We start from the raw sequence: 22,253 nt of genomic DNA on the forward strand, positions 1-22,253 counted from the left end.
CAGTTCTGTGCGCATGCAGGGAACTTTCTGGAAAGTGATGTAGTCCATACATAACCTCACGAATATGTATGTATGTATGCCCAATGGCTATGTAAAGATGGCTTGTGGAGCAATACAGGGACACACATTAAGAGGAGCTATCCCCCGTGTCTCCTGGCACCGCAGTAAAGGGTAGCTGCTTGTCAGCTTGAAAACTTTGTTGGCAAGTTTGTTCCTGGAGTTTTCTCCGAATCACTATGGATTTAAATGATGAGACTTAGGGCTGTCACAGTACTTGGAGTGGGTCACACCTTTTCCACCTTCTTCCTCTGCATTTTCTCTTTCCATACTTTGGCTTATCATTCTAAGCTTGTTCTCTATTCCTCTGACTCTTCACTGCAGCCATGTTGCCCTAACCCAGAAAAGGATGTTTTCCCCCTGAAAAGTTTTAACACTGCTTCCCCGACCATCCTGCCCACAAAGGAAGTGCAATCTTTTTGACAGGCTTAAAACCCAGCCCTTGCACAAAGCCCTTTACTGAGCCTTCAAATTTCATCTTCAATGTAATGGGGAGAACAATTTGAGCTTTTCAAAAGGAAATGTGCTGGAATATCTCCCAGGTCTCCTCCTTTATTGTTCGCCAAATGGTTTTCATCTCCCTGCAGAGGTTGGTTATATCACTAGCTTAACAGCATTAACCTCAAGGAGCATGAGAACAGTCCAGGTGAACTTTGAATTAAGAAAGCCCTGGTTTGGGATAGGGTTTTTTGCAAGCTGTCTTCAAAGGTTTCCCTCAATTAGTAAGAGCTGATGGTGGCTCCCATATCCTGCTGTAACTCCTCCTCAGTGGAGCTTCCTCCTTGTAGGAAAGACCATGTCCTGCACAGCTGTTTTGCAGGATGTGCCTAGGGATTTTCCTGCAGCAAGGCCGAGCAGGCTCAAGGTTTCTGCAGTGAACAAGAAATGACCTTCTTGAAGGTCATTTGAGGTCCATGCAGGGGGAAGAAACTTCATAGAATCATAGAATGGTTTGGGTTGGAAAGGACCTCAAGATCATCCAGTTCCAACCCCCCTGCCATGGCCAGGGACACCTCACACTAAACCATCCCACACAAGGCTTCATCCAACCTGGCCTTGAACACTGCCAGGGATGGAGCACTCACAACCTCCCTGGGCAACCCATTCCAGTGCCTCACCACCCTAACAGGAAAGAATTTCCTCCTTATATCCAATCTAAACTTCCCCTGTTTAAGTTTTAACCCATTACCCCTTGTCCTGTCACTACAGTCCCTGACGAAGAGTCCCTCCCCAGCATCCCTATAGGCCCCCTTCAGGTACTGGAAGGCTGCTATGAGGTCCCCACGCAGCCTTCTCTTCTCCAGGCTGAACAGCCCCAACTTCCTCAGCCTGTCTTCATACGGGAGGTGCTCCAGTCCCCTGATCATCCTCGTGGCCTCCTCTGGACTTGTTCCAGCAGTTCCATGTCCTTTTTATGCTCAGCTGCTCCTAAATGACAATTGCACCACATTCCCTGCAGGTTTTTTACCTTCTGTAAGCTGTCAGTCCCTCCCCTGCTGCACCGGATGTCCCAGCCAACCTCCCAGTCAACCTTAGTGAGGTTGTTCTCACTCAGACAAGAACAGCTGAAGTCAAGCAGTCACTGATGGCTGGTTCCACCTGATGTGCTGACACAGGCTGTCACCTCCTTATTGTTTTAGTTCATGGCTCTTTTTCAGTTGTAGTGGAATAAGTAAGATGAGTTTCTAGTGACATCCTGCTGTCTCTGGCCTGCTGTCTCTTCAAATATGTCGTTTGTGAGCTGCAAGGTCACATGAAGCCCCCAGAAGAAAACTCTGAGGAGTTTGTCTTCACTATCTTCAGCAAACTTGCTACCAGCAATGCTCCAGCAACCTCGCTACCAGCAATGCTCCAGCAACCTCGCTACCAGCAATGCCCCAGCAACCTCACTACCAGCAATGCTCCAGCAACCTCCACCTCTGTGCTGTTACACTATCCGAGAACCAGGAGAAGGCACTCTTCCCTACCCCCTGAGGTGCTCAGTGCTGAATCCAAGTGCTGTCAGATCACGGCTGCCTTATTGTTAGCTTCTCTGAGCAGTCTTGATAGCACAGAAGCCTCTGTGATCTGGAAGGACATCAGTGGCCATCTACTACTGTTTGCCTCCTGCAAACAAGCTTTGGGAGAGGAGAAGGTGTAATGGGGAGGAAAAGGAGGAGGAACGACACAGCTCGACATTCCAATGAAGGTATTTCAGGACGTCTCATACCTTATCCTTGAATTCAAGACTGATCTGTGCTTAAACCCCAAGGAGCATAGTGCTGTAGCTCAGCTACCTTGGTTGCAATGCCAGATGGTCTCCCTGGCACTCACCTTCACATTTCCTTTCTCCCCACCTTTTGATGCAGTTCTAAAGACACAGATATTCCATTCAGAACAGGGGAGCAGCGCTCCTTCCCTTGAATGGGAGAAGCCTGTTTTTGTGGCAGTTCACTGTCTGATGTGTGAAGAGGAAGAGGTCAGAACTGCTGATGTGGGCAGCAGCTCTGAGATGTCAAGAGTTAATCTGTACGTAGTAACAGCATGTGAGGAAATGCGCTTTAGCAGGAAGTGGTTGGTCTAAGGAAGTAGCTAAAGCTGGAAAACTGTTGCTGCTGCTATGGGGGTATCAAAGCCCTGAGGGTGTTACTGTGCCTGTATTCCAGCTTTTCATCACTCCCATGAGCCAAGGCAGGGCCTGCAAATTCATGCTGAGATGCAGCTCAGTCCCAGGGTATGAAAGCACGGAGATCTCTCCGTTCCCCTAGAGAAAGGCTTTTCCTCCAGTGGAAGGAGGGAAATCTCTCTCTTCAGGAAGTTGTCTCTGGAGGATGCTGTGTATGGAAGAGGAACCTCAGTCTGAGCAGAACTTGTCCCGTTCTTTGTGGCTCAGACAGACTGCTGTCTATGACTGTGGCAGTTGTTCTGAGGAGCCCTGAAGAGTTAATAAATGAAAACAAGAGTACCAGTGAAGCAGAGCTCCTCTCCAAGTAGTGATGAAATCCTCATTGTTTTCAGGGGCTGGCACTTCAGTGTGAGTGACTTCAAGCTAAAAGAGCACTGCAAGGCTCTGGTTTCTGACTGTATTTCCCTGCTGGCTAGAACGAAGTACAAACAACCTTTTTAATTTCAGCTTTAATTTAACAGTCTTTGGAAACAGGTGGATCCTCCATAAAATCACATCGATATATTCAGTAACAGTGCTGCAGAGATGTTGACTTTGAATTATTAGAAATTCCTGCTGAGGGCGTTCCAATGAGTTCTAGTTAAACCTCCACAAGGAAAGAACCCATTTCTCAGCTGGGAACGTCTGAGCTATCAGATGGGCGTTGAGTGGGCTTAGTAAAGGTGTAAGAGACTCTCTTTGGGGGAAAGTACCCGCAGTATCTGAATAGCGTGTTCTAGGACACCAAAGCATGAGGAAAGGGCCACCTCAGCTGATTTTCCTGGTGCTGCTGATTTGAATTGCTAGAAACGGAGTTAACTTTAGTTCAGGCCAGCGAGATGTTAACTGGTCTGAAAACACCCAAGGAAATAGTTCTTTGCGTGACATTTCATCAAGCTGTGGAGTTTCTTGCTTTGAGGAATTATGGGTCTTGGAAGTTTTCATGGTTTCCCAAAGCAAGCGGAGAAATTTCTGGAGGTAAAACCCACCAGCAATTATCATACATGAAGGTTTAATAGCAGCCTCCGTTTCAGGAATTCCTTAGTGGTGAAACTATTCTGGGAAAGCATGGCTATGTGCTTGTCTATTAGCTACTGCTGCTTTATCTATACCTACTGTTGTCCCCTAGGTAGCTACTGTTGACCTCTCTGAAAGACAAGATACCAGGACAGATGGATTTTCAACCGGACTGTCCTTAGGATATCTTCCGTAAGACCTGTTTGCTGGAACATGGGCTGTAAGAACTGTGGTTGGTAAAAGCACTCACGTGAGACTCCTCTGGAAGCAGTTTCTGCCTGAGGTCCCATTGCATCTGGAAATGGCTCAGTTAAGGGCATGCTGGTCTGCAAGACTGTGCGGGGTTTGTGGACAAAAGGGTCTTTAGTGGTGAATGAAAAGCACCACGGAGGTGTTGTTTGCCTTGTTTTTAATGCAGGTATTTACTTTGTGCTGGCTGCACTTCTGAACAACAGCGTCTACATCAGGCCATTCGATAGGCCAGCTCTTTTGCTAATTGTACACATGTAGGACATTCTGCCACTATGAAAGCTCTGTCTTCTCTGCCCCGGTGTTGTCCTTTCCAGGGCACTTCTGCTGCCTCAGTCATCACCCTAATGATTTCCACCAGGACTTTGCTTTATTCATCACTTAGGTGACCCTACCCCATCACCCTGAGGCAAGAAGTCTCCCAAGCAGGCCATTGACCGAACAGGCTACATAAGGTCTCCCGACAGATCATTCCTCACAATCTTTTTACAAGGCAAGAAGTGGTTTTGGTGTGTTTATCTGGCAGGGCCCCTCTGTAGTGTTTCTTGGTACTGAGCAGGAAGCTGTGCTCTTTGTTTCTTCATCTCCTTGGTACCACCAATAAAAACCCCACAAATCCTAGACTCTTTCAAACCTCTTGAGCACAAAGAGTACTCCTGAATCAGAAGCTAATTCTTTGATGCACTTCACAGTCAGTGTGAGGGTTACCTTGTACTCCTAGCATGCTGTTTAACTCTTATGCCAGGAGTAAACATCAGGCACATCAGTAAGAGCCTTACTAGGGGCATTAAGCACAACACTGACATTGGAAGTAATTACTGTTGAGTTGTTTCATCCGCTCTTGTCCTGTTTGTACTGATCCAGCTCTTGGGGCAATGTCACAGCAGCATGAAAACACCTGTGTAGTGATGACAGGCACCTACTGAGGTGAATATAGTCTAAACTTCATTAAAGCAGAATTGCAAACTTCCTTAAGAAGACAGAACACTTCACCTACCTTTTTAAGTACAATAACTGCTTTGATACGTAGGTTAGAAACAAGGCTGCTCCTGTGAGCCTTTGAAAGCAAGTCTACAGTACAAGCCTTGGTGCAGAAAAAATGTAAAGTCCAAACTATTCCTCATTTCCTTCAGTACCTTAGCAGATAGATAGATAGTGCATTTTATATAGCAGAAGCCATCCAGTGGAGACTTCTGCTTTTTACGCACAGTGCAGAGCTTTCTTTAGCATCATTAGAATATGTGATATATGGCTCCTTTGGATCCCTTACAAGGATTTACACAATTCAGATTTTGAAGCCTGAGGAGTCAAAGTTGTGCAGGGAAGGACTCATATCGTAAGTGTGGAAGCTTTCCCACCTCTGTGGGAGAATCACTGGGGACCAACCTCATGAATTTCAACCACGACAAGTGCAAGGTCCTACACCGGGGTCGCAGCAATCCCAGGCACAGCTACAGACTGGGCAAAGAAGAGATTCAGAGCAGCCCTGCGGAGAAGGACTTGGGGGTGCTGGTCAATGAGAAAATGAGCATGAGCCAGCTGCAGTGTGCGCTCGCAGCCCAGAAAGCCAACCGTATCCTGGGCTGCATCAAAAGGAGTGTGACCAGCAGGTCGAAGGAGGTGATCCTGCCCCTCTACTCTGCTCTCCTGAGACCTCACCTGGAGCATTGTGTGCAGTTCTGGTGTCCTCAACATAAAAAGGACATGGAACTGCTGGAACAAGTCCAGAGGAGGCCACGAGGATGATCAGGGGACTGGAGCACCTCCTGTATGAAGACAGGCTGAGGAAGTTGAGGCTGTTCAGCCTGGAGAAGGCTGCGTGGAGACCTCATAGCAGCCTTCCAGTACCTGAAGGGGGCCTATAGGGATGCTGGGGAGGGACTCTTTGTCAGGGACTGTAGTGACAGGACAAGGGGTAACGGGTTAAAACTTAAAGAGGGGAAGTTTAGATTGGATATAAGGAGGAAATTCTTTCCTGTTAGGGTGGTGAGGCACTGGAATGGGTTGCCCAGGGAGGTTGTGAGTGCTCCATCCCTGGCAGTGTTCAAGGCCAGGTTGGACAGAGCCTTGGGTGACATGGTTTAGTGTGAGGTGTCCCTGCCCATGGCAGGGGGGTTGGAACTGGATGATCTTGAGGTCCTTTCCAACCCTAACTGTTCTGTGATTCTATGATTCTATGAAATTAGACAAAACTGGGGCCTAACAGAAGTCGTAGCAGCAAGGAAACCTTTTCAGTGTGAAATAATACAGTTGGTACCTCCATGCATGGAAGCTACTATACCATGGTTCACCAGGCTGAATGGGTTAGTCAAATCACCCTCTGCTACAGTGGGCTGTGCAGTAGGGTCCCCACAATGGGACACAGACAGGCTGGTCGGACACAAGGGTCTCCCTTGGGATACTGACATGCTGATCAAACATAAAGGGTTTGAGGAACCCCTCCTTTTAACATGACACACCTCCACCTTCAGAAAACCACTCATGACCTGATCTCTATCTTCATGTTCTCAAAGAGCAGCCAGGACATCCTTTGCTTGCAGGGTCATTAAATGGGGCTTGAGGTTTGGGAGCAGTGTCACTAAAACCTAAGTAGAACTGAGCTGGGGAGGTGCAAAAACACATCTTAAACTACCAAGATACAGATGAAAAGCTCAAACATGCTGAGACCGTGGCCTATTTATAGACAGTAACTCACACTCTGGACAGTCTATTTACCACGTGCTGATGTTTTCTCAACAGTTTTTAAAGGCTGAATAGATTCTGAACCAATTCATGATGCTCTGACAATTTTATGAGAGCAAAAATTAAAAGAAAACATAATAACTGTCCAAAAAGCTTGCTCAGGGTTTAGCATCAGACCACAGGTATTGCACTATGGGTTTTCGGATAGCAACTTGCAACTGCTCTTGTAACCTTCAGACACGCTGCTGTAGTTCACAAAATTGACTTTATTTAAATAACCAAGAAGAACAGATACGTGTTTTATTGAGCTCTTTACAAGACAACAAGAGATTCACTGCAGCAAGTCATATCTTCAAATACAAAAGTGGAATTAGTAAAAAGTTAGGTTCATATCCAACAGGAAAGATGAACACGCTGCCTTCAGGAATTTCGAGGTTTAGAGACTGAGAACTCTACTTACATCAAACCCTTCTAACACATCCACATCACAAACCCCGAGTATTGCACTATAGCTCCTTGTTCAAAACACAGAGTGCACAACATGCGTCTGCATTACCCACATATACAGGACCATCAGCATCACAGCACAGCCAGGCAGAAACAATCTAGTGAAGGTCAGAGGGGCTGAAGCTTTGCTGGGAGAAGTATGGCAGTAAAATTGAGCCCTTTGGACCACCAGTGTCCAACACAAGCTCTGTTTCTTGCTGGTAATGCATCTGACATCAGGACTGCAGCTCTGCTACTGTCCTATGCAGAGGTAGGGTAATCCTAGGGCTTTTAAGGCTCTCTTTTAAGTAAGGCTTGTCTTAGCTGAAAGCCATATAATAACTGAAGAGTTCTTGTAATACTCACTGAAACTATGGTATGACAGCACTTTGGGATCCTCTGTAACAGCGGCTGCCAAATCCAAGTAGGTACACTACCTCTTTGAGAGCTACTGCAGCACATAAACACTTCTGTGCAGAGATGGTAGCACCAATTACCTCTTTCCCCCCTCATCCTCAGCCATATGGAGGATGTTGACAGTTGAGAACACAACAGCGGGTGACACAGACAAACCAGAAAATGGAACTCCTACCTAGCTATAAAAGAGGTGCTGCTGTGTCTAAAAAGACAACTCTGAAGAGGTGGCAGGCAAAACATTACATGGACAATACAGAACCCCCATCCCCACCTTTGTATCCAAAATTCAAGACAAAGCTCATTTTAATTCATTGAAGGTAGAGATCCTGGGCAGGGGGAAGACATTAAAACTGAATGTTGCTCTCCCAAAACTGTTCAACAGCAAACCAGGGCAGTTTTCCAATGCTTCCCTTCCTATTGTCCGTTCCAATCCCCTTCAGCATCTTAATTAAAATAAAGTCACAGGACGTGTGGGGAGAACCTTTTGTCATATTTACATCTACCTCATTTTGGCTCTGCTGAGGCACTCGGGTGCTACTGTAATACAAATGACTGTCTTCTTGAGCGGGGTTTGGAGAACTGCATGACTAATATTGCATTTGATACTAAAAACACATGGGAACAAATTCCACAGGTACAAACGCTACAAAACTTGTGCAAACCATCACAAAACGGAGCCAACTTCACTGATCTTCAGTCTGAACTCCCAGGCGGACGTTTTTTTGCCACTAAGACCAAAATAATTGAGAAAGAGAAATTAAACATCTAGCTCAAGTATCATTATATTTTGTGAAAATTAAAGTGTAAAGACATTTATTAATTTATGAAGCCATAAAAAATTCAAAATCACCAACATTGACACTTGGTAATGGTACAACCATTAAGCCTGGTTGTAGTTCCTTTCCTGTCAGAGCCAAGTAATTAGTCCCATGCATCACTTGAGCTAACATCTGACTGAGCTGAGCTATGTCTATTTCTCCTGTGAGGACAGAGCCAGTATCAGAGGCCAGCCACCACCTGGTACAGGTTACCCATAGTCATTAAAAACCAACAAAGAAACCCATTTTCCAGGGCAGGGAGCCCCAAGATGCTTCACTTACAGCCCAGAACTGAGATGGCCACTCCCAGCAGAGCAACACTTCAGAAGGCAAAGTGGCCATCTCATGTTGTTACCTACAGGGTTATGTTTCCCTCTTCCCTTACAGTATAGTGCTAGCTCTTTCCTGCTGTCAGCTTCAACTGCATTCAATGCATGTGACTTGTTCTCATGATAGACATTTCTTGTTTTTGTTGTGTGTTTCGTGGCTGGTTTCTCTCAATACACAGTGAAAGTCCACACCGTGCTTTTTCAGGTGCGTGATTGCTGATTATTGCACAAGTAGTCTGGAAACCAGTGTGGCCTCTGTGGAATTGCGAGGCCATGGAGACGGCTGCATCCAAAGAGCAGCACCTTGTGTTCAGCACAGCGGAGGTGGAGGAGAAGCCCTCCTGCAGCACGAAGCTCCTGCCTGCTGCAGCGGGGAAGCGTCAGCATGAAGAGTCTAAGAGTCTCTGGCGAAGCTTTTTACCTTCTCTTGGACTGGTGTTTGCACTTGCATCATGGTCTGTCAAAACTGGAGAGAAAGGGAACCTTTAGAAGGGAAAGGGCCATCAAACCATGTAACATACCCTTGTTTACAAAGGAACTGTCAGCAGGACAGTGCTGTGAGCTGTCCTGCACTGCGCTGGAGCTGCAAACATAACTGGTTTGTTATAACATAACAAACCTAACTGGTTTGTTAACACAGTTACGAATTAAACCATGCTGATGCCACTAATGATAGAAGAAAAGGCAATGAGCCACAGGCAAAGGCACGCTGATAGGTGATGAAGTCTGCAGCTGTACCTAGGCAGGAAGAAAGCGCTGCACCAGCCGGAGCTGGTCATGAAATAGCAGCTTCTTTCTGCAATGCATTTTGGAAGAGCTTCAAATATGAGTTTGTCCTGCTCTGAAGGAAAACAAGTTTCTGAAGTGTTTTTGTGAGATGAAAACAGTCTGAAAAGTTTTGCTTTCAGGTAAAAGTGAGTCAGATTTTCTATGAGCTTTTTCAGCTCCTTGAGCAGAGATGTCCACTTTAAGCTCTTAAAACCTCCTACAAAAACTCACCCATCTGCCATTTCAGAAAGGGTCATATTCAGAACGAAAACCACTTTCTGTCAGTTTCTCCAAGCTGCTGTACTAAAGCTTGCTGCCAGAAGTGCTTCTTCTGGCTTGAAAATAATTCTGTTAGCTTGTCCTGAATTCCCCTGTTTTATAAATTGCCTTCTCCTCCAAATGCCTACCAGAGCTGCTTGTACGGATCTGCAAAGTATGGAGGAATAGTAGCCCTCTGGGCGCTGCTGCTGCTTCCTTTTATAAAGCACAAGGTATAACTTTCTGAAGAGCAAGTAGATTTAATTGTTTCTTGTCTTTGAAGCAGCTCCTTAACTTGCCCTCAGCACTCTGCTCACCTACTCAGGTCAGCTGCTGGATGTTCTAAGGCATCTTTTGGGTGACATGGCTTAGCGTGAGGTGTCCCTGCCCATAGCAGGCGGGTTGGAACTGGATGATCTTAAGGTCCTTTCCAACCCAAACCATTCTGTGATTCTATGATCTTTAGTGAGTGACAGACGTTGTGAAGAGGCAGCCCACAGAGCTAAAGCTACTTCATCCAGGGGATGTAGCACTGGTATCCTGCTGCTTCTGTGGGCACAGCCACAGCAGCACCCATGCTCACATCAAATGGAAAGAAGGCTCTACCATCCCCTTATGCCTCTCCCTGGATATCTGGCTTCTCTAATTCTGCACTTGGGGGAACTGGAATCACATTTAAGGTATGCACATTTTTAGCAGGGTATCTAAGACTACATCTCCTACAGAGATTGCTCAGAGCCGATCACGTCTGGGAACTGGTGGGAATATTCAGAGAACACCAACCCGGACTGACTCCGACCATTGTGGCAAAACCCAGTTCACAGTCAATCTTCGTGAGAAGGAAGGGGTGTATGCTCATTGACCACAGTCCCACTTCCTTTCCTTTGCCATTTTCTGTTCCTCTCCCAGCAGCATTTCTGTGCATCAACCTTATTTTACATCCAGCTGAGATTTCTGCCAAAGCCTGAATGAAAAGCAGAAGCAGCAGTTACCGCTCTTTTGAGCTAATCTCTGAAAAATTAATGTCCTGAAACTACCAGTTTTACCACTGGAGCTTCTTCAAGTGCAACCTACTGTGGCCAATGTAGTGCTCTTCTACTGCGCAGGTGATCTCAACAAGTTCGAGTTCAGACAGCTGAAGCATTTTACTGCTAGAGCAGAGACTGCAGCAAGGACCACCAACTTAACAGACACTTCAGCATCTAGCCTGTGCCACTGACCTGCAACACCCCAATCTTCTGGCACACACATGAAGTTGTAGCAGTTATACTGCAGACAACACAGCAAGGTCTAAGCAGGTCCATTTTCTCCTGGAATATATTCATAGAACCATAGAATCATAGAATAGTTAGGGTTGGAAAGGACCTCAAGATCATCCAGTTCCAACCCCCCTGCCATGGGCAGGGACACCTCACACTAAACCATCCCACACAAGGCTTCATCCAACCTGGCCTTGAACACCGCCAGGGATGGAGCACTCACAACCTCCCTGGGCAGCCCATTTCAGTGCCTCACCACCCTAACAGGAAAGAATTTCCTCCTTATATCCAATTTAAACTTCCCCTGTTTAAGTTTTAACCCGTTACCCCTTGTCCTGTCACTACAGGTTTTAAATGGTTTTGGTAGGAATACCCATCTAGACAAAACCTGCTTTGTTTCGCATGATTGAATATTTGCTCTACTGGATTCCTTATCCAGCATGTTTGGATGTGGTGCTTTTGTGGTGTTTCTTTCCTTGGTTTTTCTTTTTGAAGGAATAGCAGGGCACCTTACCTTGTAGCTCTGTTGCATTTTTTCCCAGCTCTTCTATAGCTGTTTCTTCAGGCTTCTCCAACACGGCTGTCCCTGGCTTCCCATCTATGGTATCTGTCTTAATAGTGCCGAGGTTTACCAAAAGCTGCATGACATCAAACTTCTCCGAAACTGCAATGTTCTCCAGCACTTTGAGGCATTTAAATGATTTAAGTTCGCTCACGTTCTCCTCAAGAAAGAGGAGGTAAAGGCTTAAGTCATCGAAACACTTTGACTTCAGCTTCAGAACATCGAAAGTTGGCAGGATTTCGTACACTTTGAGAATACCTGAATTCCACCTCCACGGAACAAACATTGCGTACACTACCAATGGCATCACTAGAAGGTAGATTATCAGGTTAATATAGCTGAGTACCTTGAAGACACCGACAGCAATAAGCTTGCACTGAACCACTTCTGGAACAGCTGTGTCGTTCTTTAAGATGCCAGTTTTGATAGTGCAGAGGAACTCATCACTCAAAGAGGACAGGCTAATGTAATAGCCCAGGTAGAGGCATGCAATGCAGATAATTACTAGCGTGAGTAAACGGCAGATAATGTATTTGATTATTAAGCATCTGGAATTCTTCTTTGTTTTCAGGTACTGCTCCACTATCGGGTATTTGAAGTGGCTTTCAGATATTTCCCACAAACTGAAAAAGAGAGGAAGGAAAAGAAAACCCAAATCACATAGATCAGATGCTGCAGCATTCACCTACCTCAAATTTCCAAGAAACCTGGTACTCAGAAACAGACACATGATTGGAATACCTCTTACTGGGGTACATTAAGGGTAATTTTACTGAGGTCAATAGAAAAACAACAGAAGAGCAGATAAATTACACTACCTACGGAAAAGGTGCACTCTAATACAGAAAAACAACACTCAAGAAAGGGCAATTAAGAGAGAAAAGAGCTCAAACACTGGAAAAAGGGAAAAAAATACTGCTTTGAAGCAAAAACATATTTTTGTTCTTTTCCAATATAAAACAGGTACAAAAGCAAAGCCATGAGGCAAAGCAGAATTCCCAAGCACTTGCTTGATAATAGCACGATGGAAGGCTTATTAATTGTCATGACATAACCCCGCATTTTAAAGAACAGACCTAAGTCCCCATTGCACTGGTTGCGCCTCTGCTTTGCACTGCTTTGCACATGCAAAGAGAAATGGGTACCCTGACCTAGGATGAAGCAGCAACTAAATCTGGTTAGAACTGTGCACCAGTGTGATCAGAGAGGGGGGCTTTGCTTTTGTTGGGTTTGGTGTTGGGGCTTTATATTTTGAAGCCTTGCAGACCTAGATCAGAAAGGACAGGAGATGACAATAACAGGCTTTGCTCACAGCATGCAAGCAACTGTCAGGATCACTGAGAACTGAGGACTGCAGCCATCCCCATTTTCTTCTGCTGTGGTGGGTAAAACTAATTAACACCCACTACAGCTGCAGAAACCAGGACATGATCTGAAGAGCTCATCAAATGCTGGCTTTGAAAATAGAAAGTTGCAAGTTCCAGCTCAAACCAAACAGTGATTGCAGATGTCTTCTGTTTGTAACCAAGATTAAAAGGGTGTCAGGTCACCATTCAGACCTCTGCAATAAATTTCTAAGTGAGTGCAAGTGTTGCATCTGTTAAAAGCTTAAGGAAAAGAGCAAAGCAGCCAAGCCCCAGCACCTTACCTCTGTGTTAAGTTCTCATTAACAGCTGGAACCAAGTCAGCGGGCTCCCTGGGGTCTCCACTGCGGATGCTATTAGCAGCTTTGATTGCCCTGTTATAGGCTTTGTCAAGTTCTTCCATAATGAATTTGAGGTCTGAAGAAAGGTGAGGTGCTGCGGTGAAGCGCCAGAACAAACATGGGAGATACAGCAGGATAGCGACGAGCAGAAGGATGTATGGGAAGAACTGAAGGGAGGAAAAAACATCAGATTAGGTTCAATCTGGATGTAAAAGAAGTCGGCCAGTCACCATCATTCCCTGTAAGTCTGTTAAATTCCCTATAATTTTATTTAAATGCTTTTATTAAAACCCCCTTTGTGGTCATTTGGGATATGCAGGCAAGCAAAATCTCCTTTCAGAGAGCTCCGATAACCTTGCTGCTGCTTAGAGCTTTGCTGAAACTGAAAAAGGCAGAATAAAGTTACCATGGTCCTGATAACATTTTCACTGTATATTGAGAACTGCACTGCTGGAGCCTGAAACTGAGAGGCAGCATTAACCTAAGGAACAGCAAACAGCAAAGGCAGCTGTCAGAGAGGCTGACGGAAAGAAGAGGACAGTGTCACACAACTCTGCCCCCCAGGCACGTCACCACTGTTCATAGCAATACAATGCTCCAGACACCAGCAGCATCTCTCCTGCTCTGCATTAGCTGCCAGCAGGTTAATGAACAGGCCCTTTATAGTGCTGCATCTGCCTGCAAACACAGATGTCTGTCTGTTCAGAGAGCATGACAGACAGTGACTGTAAAGGATGCAAATGCTGTTTCAATATTTAAGGGTATTTACACATTTCTAGGTAACTCCGAAGTGGAAACCAACACACAACATCAGAACGGTCTGCTGCTAATGCAGTGCTGAGAAGTCAGCCCTTACACAGTCCCCACTGCTTAGGGAAGGGCTTGAAGCAGGTATAAAAGACAACAACTTGAAGTCTTTCCATCTTTCTTCTAGTCATCAACAAGTAGGAGCTTTTCACCTTGAGATTTAAACTCTAATTCCCTCCAGCTGCTGGACAGATGGTGTTTTATTTTCTATCTGCTGTGATGTTACATTCGAGGAGTACATTCATACATAACATTACCCTTACAGAGACATGATGTAAGATTTAGTTAGACAAGCAGTTACTCAACAAACTATACTGCAAACTTCCTAATCTCTAATTTATTCCATCCAACTTTCGATAAGCAGATTTAAGTCAAACCCAGCATCAGTTCCTAAGGAATTTAAATCAGCTATGGTGAACAAATCTGAGACAGATTTAAGGCATCTTAAGTGTTACAGCCATGCACACATGCACATACATTGGAAAAGCCGGTGGAGAATTCTAGAGGAAACTTGGACTGAAGTGGAGCAGCCCTATTTACGTGTGTAAATATTTAACAAGATGAGAATCTGGACCTCAGATTAATAGGTAACTTGAAAGTTCTGTACGGGTAAAAGAATTTGATGTTATTGAACATCATATATATATATTATACATATAATATTGATGTTATTGAATATTTGATATTATTGATGTTATCAAGGAAAGCTACTTTTAATATCATCTACCATTAAAGCAAAATCCCATGTTACTATTAGTACTAGGAATGCATAAGACATATCAGCACCTAAATAAAACGTGACTTCTTACAGGTGCTGCATCAGTGACCGTATTTATAATATGAACCATCATTCCGGATACGCGCGTTCTCTCCACAGGAGTCAGCCTGGAAATTTGTGACACACAGTAAGACAAAGCCATGACAAGCTCAAAATAGCCACAGAAAATGGAGGATGCTGTATTTAAAGGTCAGCTTTCCCTTGCAACCCCTATAAATTCGTACTTTAACTGTTTCTGCTCAGTAGCAACATAACTGAACTTGGAAAAAACCTGCTACTTCAGTCCCTGGGTAAGCCCTTGAGAAAGAACACTTCAAGAAAGGCTCACCTCTAAAACTGAAGCAGAAACCCTGCAGGGATGGGGTAACCCACTAACAAGGTTGTTTCAAGCAGTGTTGACTGTAATACCGTACGTCCCACTAGAGGTAGCTATTCCAGCAAGGACCAAGCATGAATCCTGTACTGCTGTATCATAGGCTGTGGTCTGTCCCCTCTCACCTCACATGCCAGAGGGACTCAGGGGATTCCTTCTGACATCTGGAATTGCAGGGGACTGCTGATCTGCTCATCACTCCCACTGAGCCCATACTATCATCTGCACCACTAACCCATGCTCGCAAACGGATTATCGGCGGTCACCACCAGGAGCTTCTTCCCTCTGGAGCTCTGCCCTCACTAACGCCTCTCTTCCCTCTTCACACACAGCAGATAACCTCAGACCGTCTGCTTTTTCCCAGGTCTATCCTTCCCAAATGAGATGTAAAGCTCTGGCATGTCCAATTTGTTTTTGTAGGCATCTTGTCAACTCAAACCCAACAAATAGCTCAAGATTGTGCCCTTCATATGGAAGGGCATATGGTGGATAATGCCATTAGGTCTCACAGGTCTAAGCCCTGGAAGTCTTGGTCTACCCAAAGCTTTATGGTTTCATGTCCAAGCTCTTTCAGTCCTCTAAATTCCGTATTATGTATAAGTAGAAATAGAAATAATCCATCTACAAACACAGCTTAAACTTATCTAAGCTCCTCTAAGCTGCTGGAACACCTCTTCAATACCCTTAACAAATGCCAGCTTGTATAAGATTGCTGCAAAGCCTGTTTGTCTTTACTTACGTCTGTGTCACACATCTTTCAGCACCTGGTGCCAGCTGGGGAAAGAATAAATAAAGAAACATCTGATTTAGTAAGGAATGACCAAAGCTTCTTACTTTGCTTTGTGCCACTTGGAATTACTACTCCCTCTATTGGAATTTTACAGGCATCACGGGAGTTATGAATTCCCTTTCTGACCCCCCAAACTGGAAAAGCAACCAGCAGTATCCTATTAATCCTTATGATCTCTTTACCCTGAGGCCTACAAGATGTGCAGCAGGAGACTAGACAGTTGACACACTGAAGTCACAGCCCAAAACCTCCATTGTCGCAGTCCCTACCTCTTCCTTTATACCTAGAAAAAGACTCTGTGGGCACATACTGCACTTATGTAGTCATTAGCATCAGTCCTCTTGCCCTGATCCAGACCTCCTCCAATGCCCCCCATCTCCCCTGCCTCGTTACAGACTGTTGTGTGTAATGCCTTCTTCCCTCGCCCTTCCTCCTCTCACCAACTCCTTCACCACTGCCTCTTCTCCCAGTAGCATCACACCACTGTGACAAAGGCAGATCTGCCACATGTTTACTGGGCTCTCATCACTCCCACAGCTGTAGCTTATGGCAGCATGAGAAAACACTATGCAGCTCTTTTCAGAATGGTGTCAAAATCAGAGCAGCAGCGTGACCATTAGACCAGCTCATTTTGTTTGGAAACAAAAGCCCCTGTTTGTTAGCCCTTCCACAGCACTTGCTGCATGACTACATCCTTATCGGATTCTGACTGGTTTAAAAACGAAAGATATGCCTGTTCTATTTGCTAACAGCAGGCTTAGGTCGCTAGCAAATTGCTTTGAACCATCAAAATTTAAGGCCTTGGACCGCCAGGCAGAAGTGAAAATGCAGAGTCATCTGGCACGAGTCCTAGGCTTCAGACCAACAGATCTGGATTAGCCAACTCATCTGACTACATTTTACAGTCACGCATAATGACTTCCACTTTTAAGAAGAGGACTCTCTGATGTTCATACGCGGATGAGCATGTGCCATATGTCTTTTATGGCTTATGCATTTACATCCAAGGCACCAGATACACAAGGAGCAAAAGCTACTTCAGTTTTGGATAGTTTGTAGTATTTAAGTTGAATGGGAAGTGTCACTGACCTCAAGAACTCTATGGTCAAACATACACCATAGAAAGATATTTGCCTAAAAGTAAAACTCAGTTTTTCCTTTACTATCCAGTTATCAAGTTCCTTTTCAATGGCAAGCTCACAATGTTGGATGTAAGACAGTATGAGATTGCGCAACTGAGGAAAGATCTCTGAATGAGATTAGAACAAGAACATTAGAATACATGCAATATCCTATGGTGCAAAATGCTCCCTTCTGAACTTCATTCGTGAAAGTGCATTGGGGGCTACAACACTGCGCTCCAACCTGCCCTGAGCCTTCCTTTCCTCACAGCTGCAAGGAGAAAGGGACAGGAAAAAGCTCATTGAATTTGGCACTCAAACACAGAGCAGCAGTTTCCGCTAGGCTAATCCAAGTTCCTGTAAGGTACTAGGCATGGGCACTGTGTGATTAATATTCAGCATGAGACAGACAAAAGGAGTAGCACATGCACCAGGGGCTCAAAATAGAGTCCCCTGGATGTTTCCTGCTAAGAACTGCTGAGCTCCTTAAAGCTAAAGGTGAGGGAACAGGTTCACCTGATCTGCTTGTCCCTTTGTGGGACGGCACACTGGGTGGGACAGCAAGCTCCCGAGGAAGCAGAGCAATAGGAAGCCAAGAGATCAACTGCCCCTCATTCTACACTGCTGCAGTTCATTTCACTTGACAAACCTTTGAGCTCTGCGTGCATTACAGGCTATACCCTCGCTCCTCCTGAAAGCCAAGAGTATCTCATGCCTCAGCAAGATACATCTGATAACTCAACACCAGAAACCCCCGAAACTTGTGTTAAACCAGTTTACTGGTGAGGCACTGGAATTCAAGCCTTATCTGAGCAGAAATCTGCGCAGAGAAGGATTCCTCCCTCCAGGCTAAAGATGTTTGTGCTCAGTGTCACTGCTTTTCAACAAGAAACCAAAACAGGAGCTGCAGAATTAGTGCCTCTGTATCTCACAGCTGTACTCTGAGAGTAACACATCCCACAGGGCAGTCAAAAAGAGGACCAGATCTGATGCTGGCTGTTGGGTAGCCTGTGCCACAACACTCCACCAAGCCCTGCAATAGAGAAAGCAAGATCTTTCTGGACAGTGAGAGCTTAGGAAATAGGATCTCCAGTAGTGTTATGATGCAAAGCCCTGATCCCCTGTCTCAGCACAGCACATTGTTTCCAGTCATGTTTTCTGCACTTGCAAAAGCAGCTATAAAGGTTATTATCAAAGCAAATAATTTATGCACATCAAAACGCTTACACTTCATGGATGTGTGCTGTTTCCTCACATCACTGACCATAAACAGGCTGAGCAAATTTAAATCAACAAATACTATGAATGGAGAAGTAAAACAACCTGCAGTCTGAACCCTAGAAATCTCTTATCTAAGACACTGAACTCTTCTAGAGTCATGACCATTTATTCAAGAAACTGCACCAGCTCCTCTCATGAAGATCATCTACACAAACTCAGTGTATGTTTTCCCAAACTACTCCGTCTTCCCTAAATTATCTACATTCAGATAAATATTCAAGAAGACACGAACCACCTTCACTACATTTCAGTACACACTCAGAGCCTTTCACTGCTAAAGGCACATACAATGCCAACATTACAGATATTACAAGTGAATTTCTAATATTCCCATGACATGACTTTTTTCACCTTTGATTGGGAAGCCAGGGAAATAAGCTTTGAAGACCTCAGTCCATTTAATTTGTTAGAAATCAGCTAACTGTTCAACCAGAACGTATGCATGTGTATAGAAGAAGGGTTTGAGTAATCTGTTTGCATAAGCACGTATGACAGTGGAATCATGAAGCTGTCTTTTACAGATGCATTAGCATCACACTTTCCTGAAGGTGAAAGGAAAAGTAAGAATAAACCACAAAACAGTGTATATGTAACATCCCCAGCTTCAACTGCGCTGATACAGTAAACACACAGCAAATTAAGACGGCATTAAAAAACTTATTTATAAGCTCAAATATGCTTTTATCATCCAAAGAACATATACCTACTAAGAGTGGTGTGATGCAAAAGGCGTTTTCAAGGACCTAATCTACAGAAAGCTTGCCAAGGTCTGGATAAAGGTGGCTGATAGATGAGAACCACTTTAGTGGCATTTAGAAAATAACAGTTTTCTAACCTTCAGTCCTTATTTCCCCTGGGCAAATACTATTAAAGTGCCTGCAAGCATTCTGATTTCTACCATACCATTCTTGGGTGGGATGGTTTAGTGTGAGGTGTCCCTGCCCATGGCAGGGGGGTTGGAACTGGATGATCTTAAGGTCCTTTCCAACCCAAACCATTCTGTGATTCTATGATTCTAATTCATATACGTTTTCACTCCTCCCAAAACACCATTCTGCTATTTTTAAATTAACCTCTGAATTTATGCTCCACAGAAGGAAACAAGCGGGAAGAACACACTTTCAATTGATTTTTGCTGAGATCTGGGAGGTGAAGCTCTGGGGCGGTGCTAGTAGATGCTGGTGGGTCCCATGGAAGCACAGGAGACAGCATCTCGAAGGTCTCAGAGAGGTTTTGCACACTTTCTCCCCCTGCCCCGTATGGCTACAACCTCCCTTTTCGTCTGAGTCCCTTTTAGAAAAGCAAACAAAAGAAGAGCACAGGAACACAAAGTCTGTCTTGAAATGGTGATGGGGCCATCCACTGAAATAATCTGATAACATTCATGCATTTTTCATAAGGTATATCACGTATTATTTCCGACCTGGATATTTGATAATTCTACTGAGAAAAAAACAAGTAGGAATGAAATTTTTCACAGCTCTTTTTGCTCAGTGAGAAGTAAAGAAGATGGAATGTTGATCATCTTTGACACATACCTAATAGTGGTGAAACAGTAACTGAAAGTCCAACAGCACAAGGCTGTTAAGCTGCACAGGTCTGAATTACAGCCTTGAGAAAACACCCTGGCATGCAGTACTCCACAAAGAAGGAAGCACTGAACTGTTTTCACCTGCTTCAGATGAAAATATTTCTCATTAAAATACAAGATCCTGGTGAGGTGCCTGCTCCTTCGCTTTCACATTTCTATTTGCCACCAGAAAGAGCCTAAGCAAAGGCACCAGCCCCCAAACAGGCTAATGTCAGCAATGACATGTTTCCAGAAGCAATGGAATTAAGCTCCCTCTGGATATGACCTCATTCCTGTTTGAGTCAATGGGAGATGTTTCATTGGTGTTCAGGGCAGAAACATGAGCTACGAATGATTCATCATTCTGGTTGAGATACAGTCAGAATCTCAAGTGGATCTCAAACCATACATGACCATTTTTACCCCACCTGTTACTTACTTTCTGCTTTGATGCAGCTTAAAAGCTGTATTTCTCCAGTTTCAATTAGTAAGACTAATGTGACTGAAGTAGCTCTAATGCTACACTCTAAGAATGGTTTACAAATGCATCTGTGTTCAGGTTTCCCTGATCTGCCAGCCCCTAATCCCTCCAGGATGGGCTTTCTAAGTGAAACATGAGGAATCCTCAGCAAACTAAGTTGTTTAAATCACAAACAGTGAGTAACAAGAACCAGATAACAATTATGATTATAGCCATACCATCCACATAATGGAGAACCTCATGGGCAAGGCAGGGGTTGGTGCATTTACAGACAAGCAAGTCAAAGAACAACCCACATACTAAATCTTACTTCTGTTACAGTGAGTATTGTCAACAAGATAAGTTTCACTTCATGCATACAAAGACTTCAGACCCACTCTTTGTATGCAATGCTTTGAACAGGTCCTGCAGCACTTGCCCTTCACTTTTACAAAGATCTGAGCCAGACAACTGACGTCTCCTGGCTGGGCCATGTGCAAAGACCTCTTCTTTCTTCTTTGCATCAGTCAGATGAACCATTTGCCTGCGTTTCACATTGGCATGAATCCCCCTTCTTCTGAAGAACCATCTACTCCCTTTACCTTTCTTACCTTTATCTTCCTCCTTGATACCCACCAATTAATAATAAGACTAGAAAATAGAGGACTTAAAACAAAATCCCTAGAAATCTCTTGATCAGAGGCAGCTCCACTCTAGCAATCCAGAGTTCAGGGCGAGATAGAGGCCATCACTCAATGCCCAGCTACCCCTCAGCTTGCTTGGTTGTTATCATGTCTGGTGGCTATCAAGAGGCAGTAGATGATGCTTGCTGTTCTTCTGCTTGTGATTGTACAAACTTCTCTGTGCACTATGTATGGATTAAAAAGGTGGCACAGTGCAGTCTCCTCCTCCATTAGACTGCAAGGACTGGGACGGCCCTCTCACGATGGACAAAAGCTTGTTTCACTCCACTTAATGATCAAGCTAAGTTTTATCAAAGCCAGCTGTCAGGTGGAGCACTCATCTTTAGAGACAAAAAGGGAACGATCAGCACAGAAGGAGCAAACACATGGCTCTTTCAGCCACATCACCGCTGTCTGCCCCTCTTCACCACCCATTTTCAGAAATCAGTATCTCTGTTCTGACACTTCAGATCCGCACAAGAAACTTCTTGAGGGAATTAAGCCTTAATGGAAAACCCCAGAAGAAATGATTATGTATCGGCTTCTTCACTGAGGAAGAGGAGGAAGCCTTGGCATTAAACTAAGAATATAGACAAGGACATGCCATAGTCTCTTCTTTACACTTATTTACCTGGAGACAGTCTGTTTCTATCAGGAAACAGACTTGTTTCAGCAATTGTGTACTCAGCAATTGAGTACCCAACTCATTTTGCTTCCTGCTAAGGATGGTCCGGCGTGAAGTTATTCCAGGATCACTGGAAATCTCAGAACTCCTGTTCTGCAAGGAGAGAGGCCCTGGGGACCCTCTAGGAGTGCACTGGAGTCAGCTAAGCCTGAAAGTTGGAGTTTGCTCCTCCTCTCCGCTCAAAAACAAGTTTCCAAACTGATAAATTCAAGTGCTGGGAGAGATCTCCCAGAGCGGAAGGGACAGCAGGTAAAGGTGCCCAAGCTTCAGGGTCTGCCCCAAACTGAAGCATACATTCCACTGATGAAGGATACAGTGCAAACTTGTACTCTGAAACAGGAAGGAAATGGGAAGGTTTCGAGTTTTCTGTAATGCAGCCTGGTTTTGATAATCCTTCAAAGCAGCCACACGCCTAGAACAAAAGCAGGGCAAGTTGCTGCAAGCTGGCTTCTTC

The 22,253-nt window shown here is 44.7% G+C and overlaps 1 protein-coding gene across 1 annotated transcript in view; it reads right to left on the reverse strand.

Annotated features, from left to right (window-relative positions):
* Positions 1 to 6,895: 6,895 nt before the first annotated feature.
* PANX1 (pannexin 1) overlaps positions 6,896 to 22,253 on the reverse strand; it is a 29,758-nt gene continuing 14,400 nt past the window's right edge. The window contains exons 3-5 of the mRNA XM_065678751.1: positions 13,195 to 13,418; positions 11,499 to 12,169; positions 6,896 to 9,165 (exon numbers count right to left, since the gene is read on the reverse strand). Coding sequence (XP_065534823.1) covers positions 9,080 to 9,165; positions 11,499 to 12,169; positions 13,195 to 13,418 — 981 coding nt within the window. The 3' untranslated portion in view covers positions 6,896 to 9,079. The remainder of the gene's footprint in view (positions 9,166 to 11,498; positions 12,170 to 13,194; positions 13,419 to 22,253) is intronic.

The sequence above is a fragment of the Lathamus discolor genome, chromosome 4 (assembly GCF_037157495.1).
Source record: "Lathamus discolor isolate bLatDis1 chromosome 4, bLatDis1.hap1, whole genome shotgun sequence".
Lineage (NCBI taxonomy): Eukaryota > Metazoa > Chordata > Aves > Psittaciformes > Psittacidae > Lathamus > Lathamus discolor.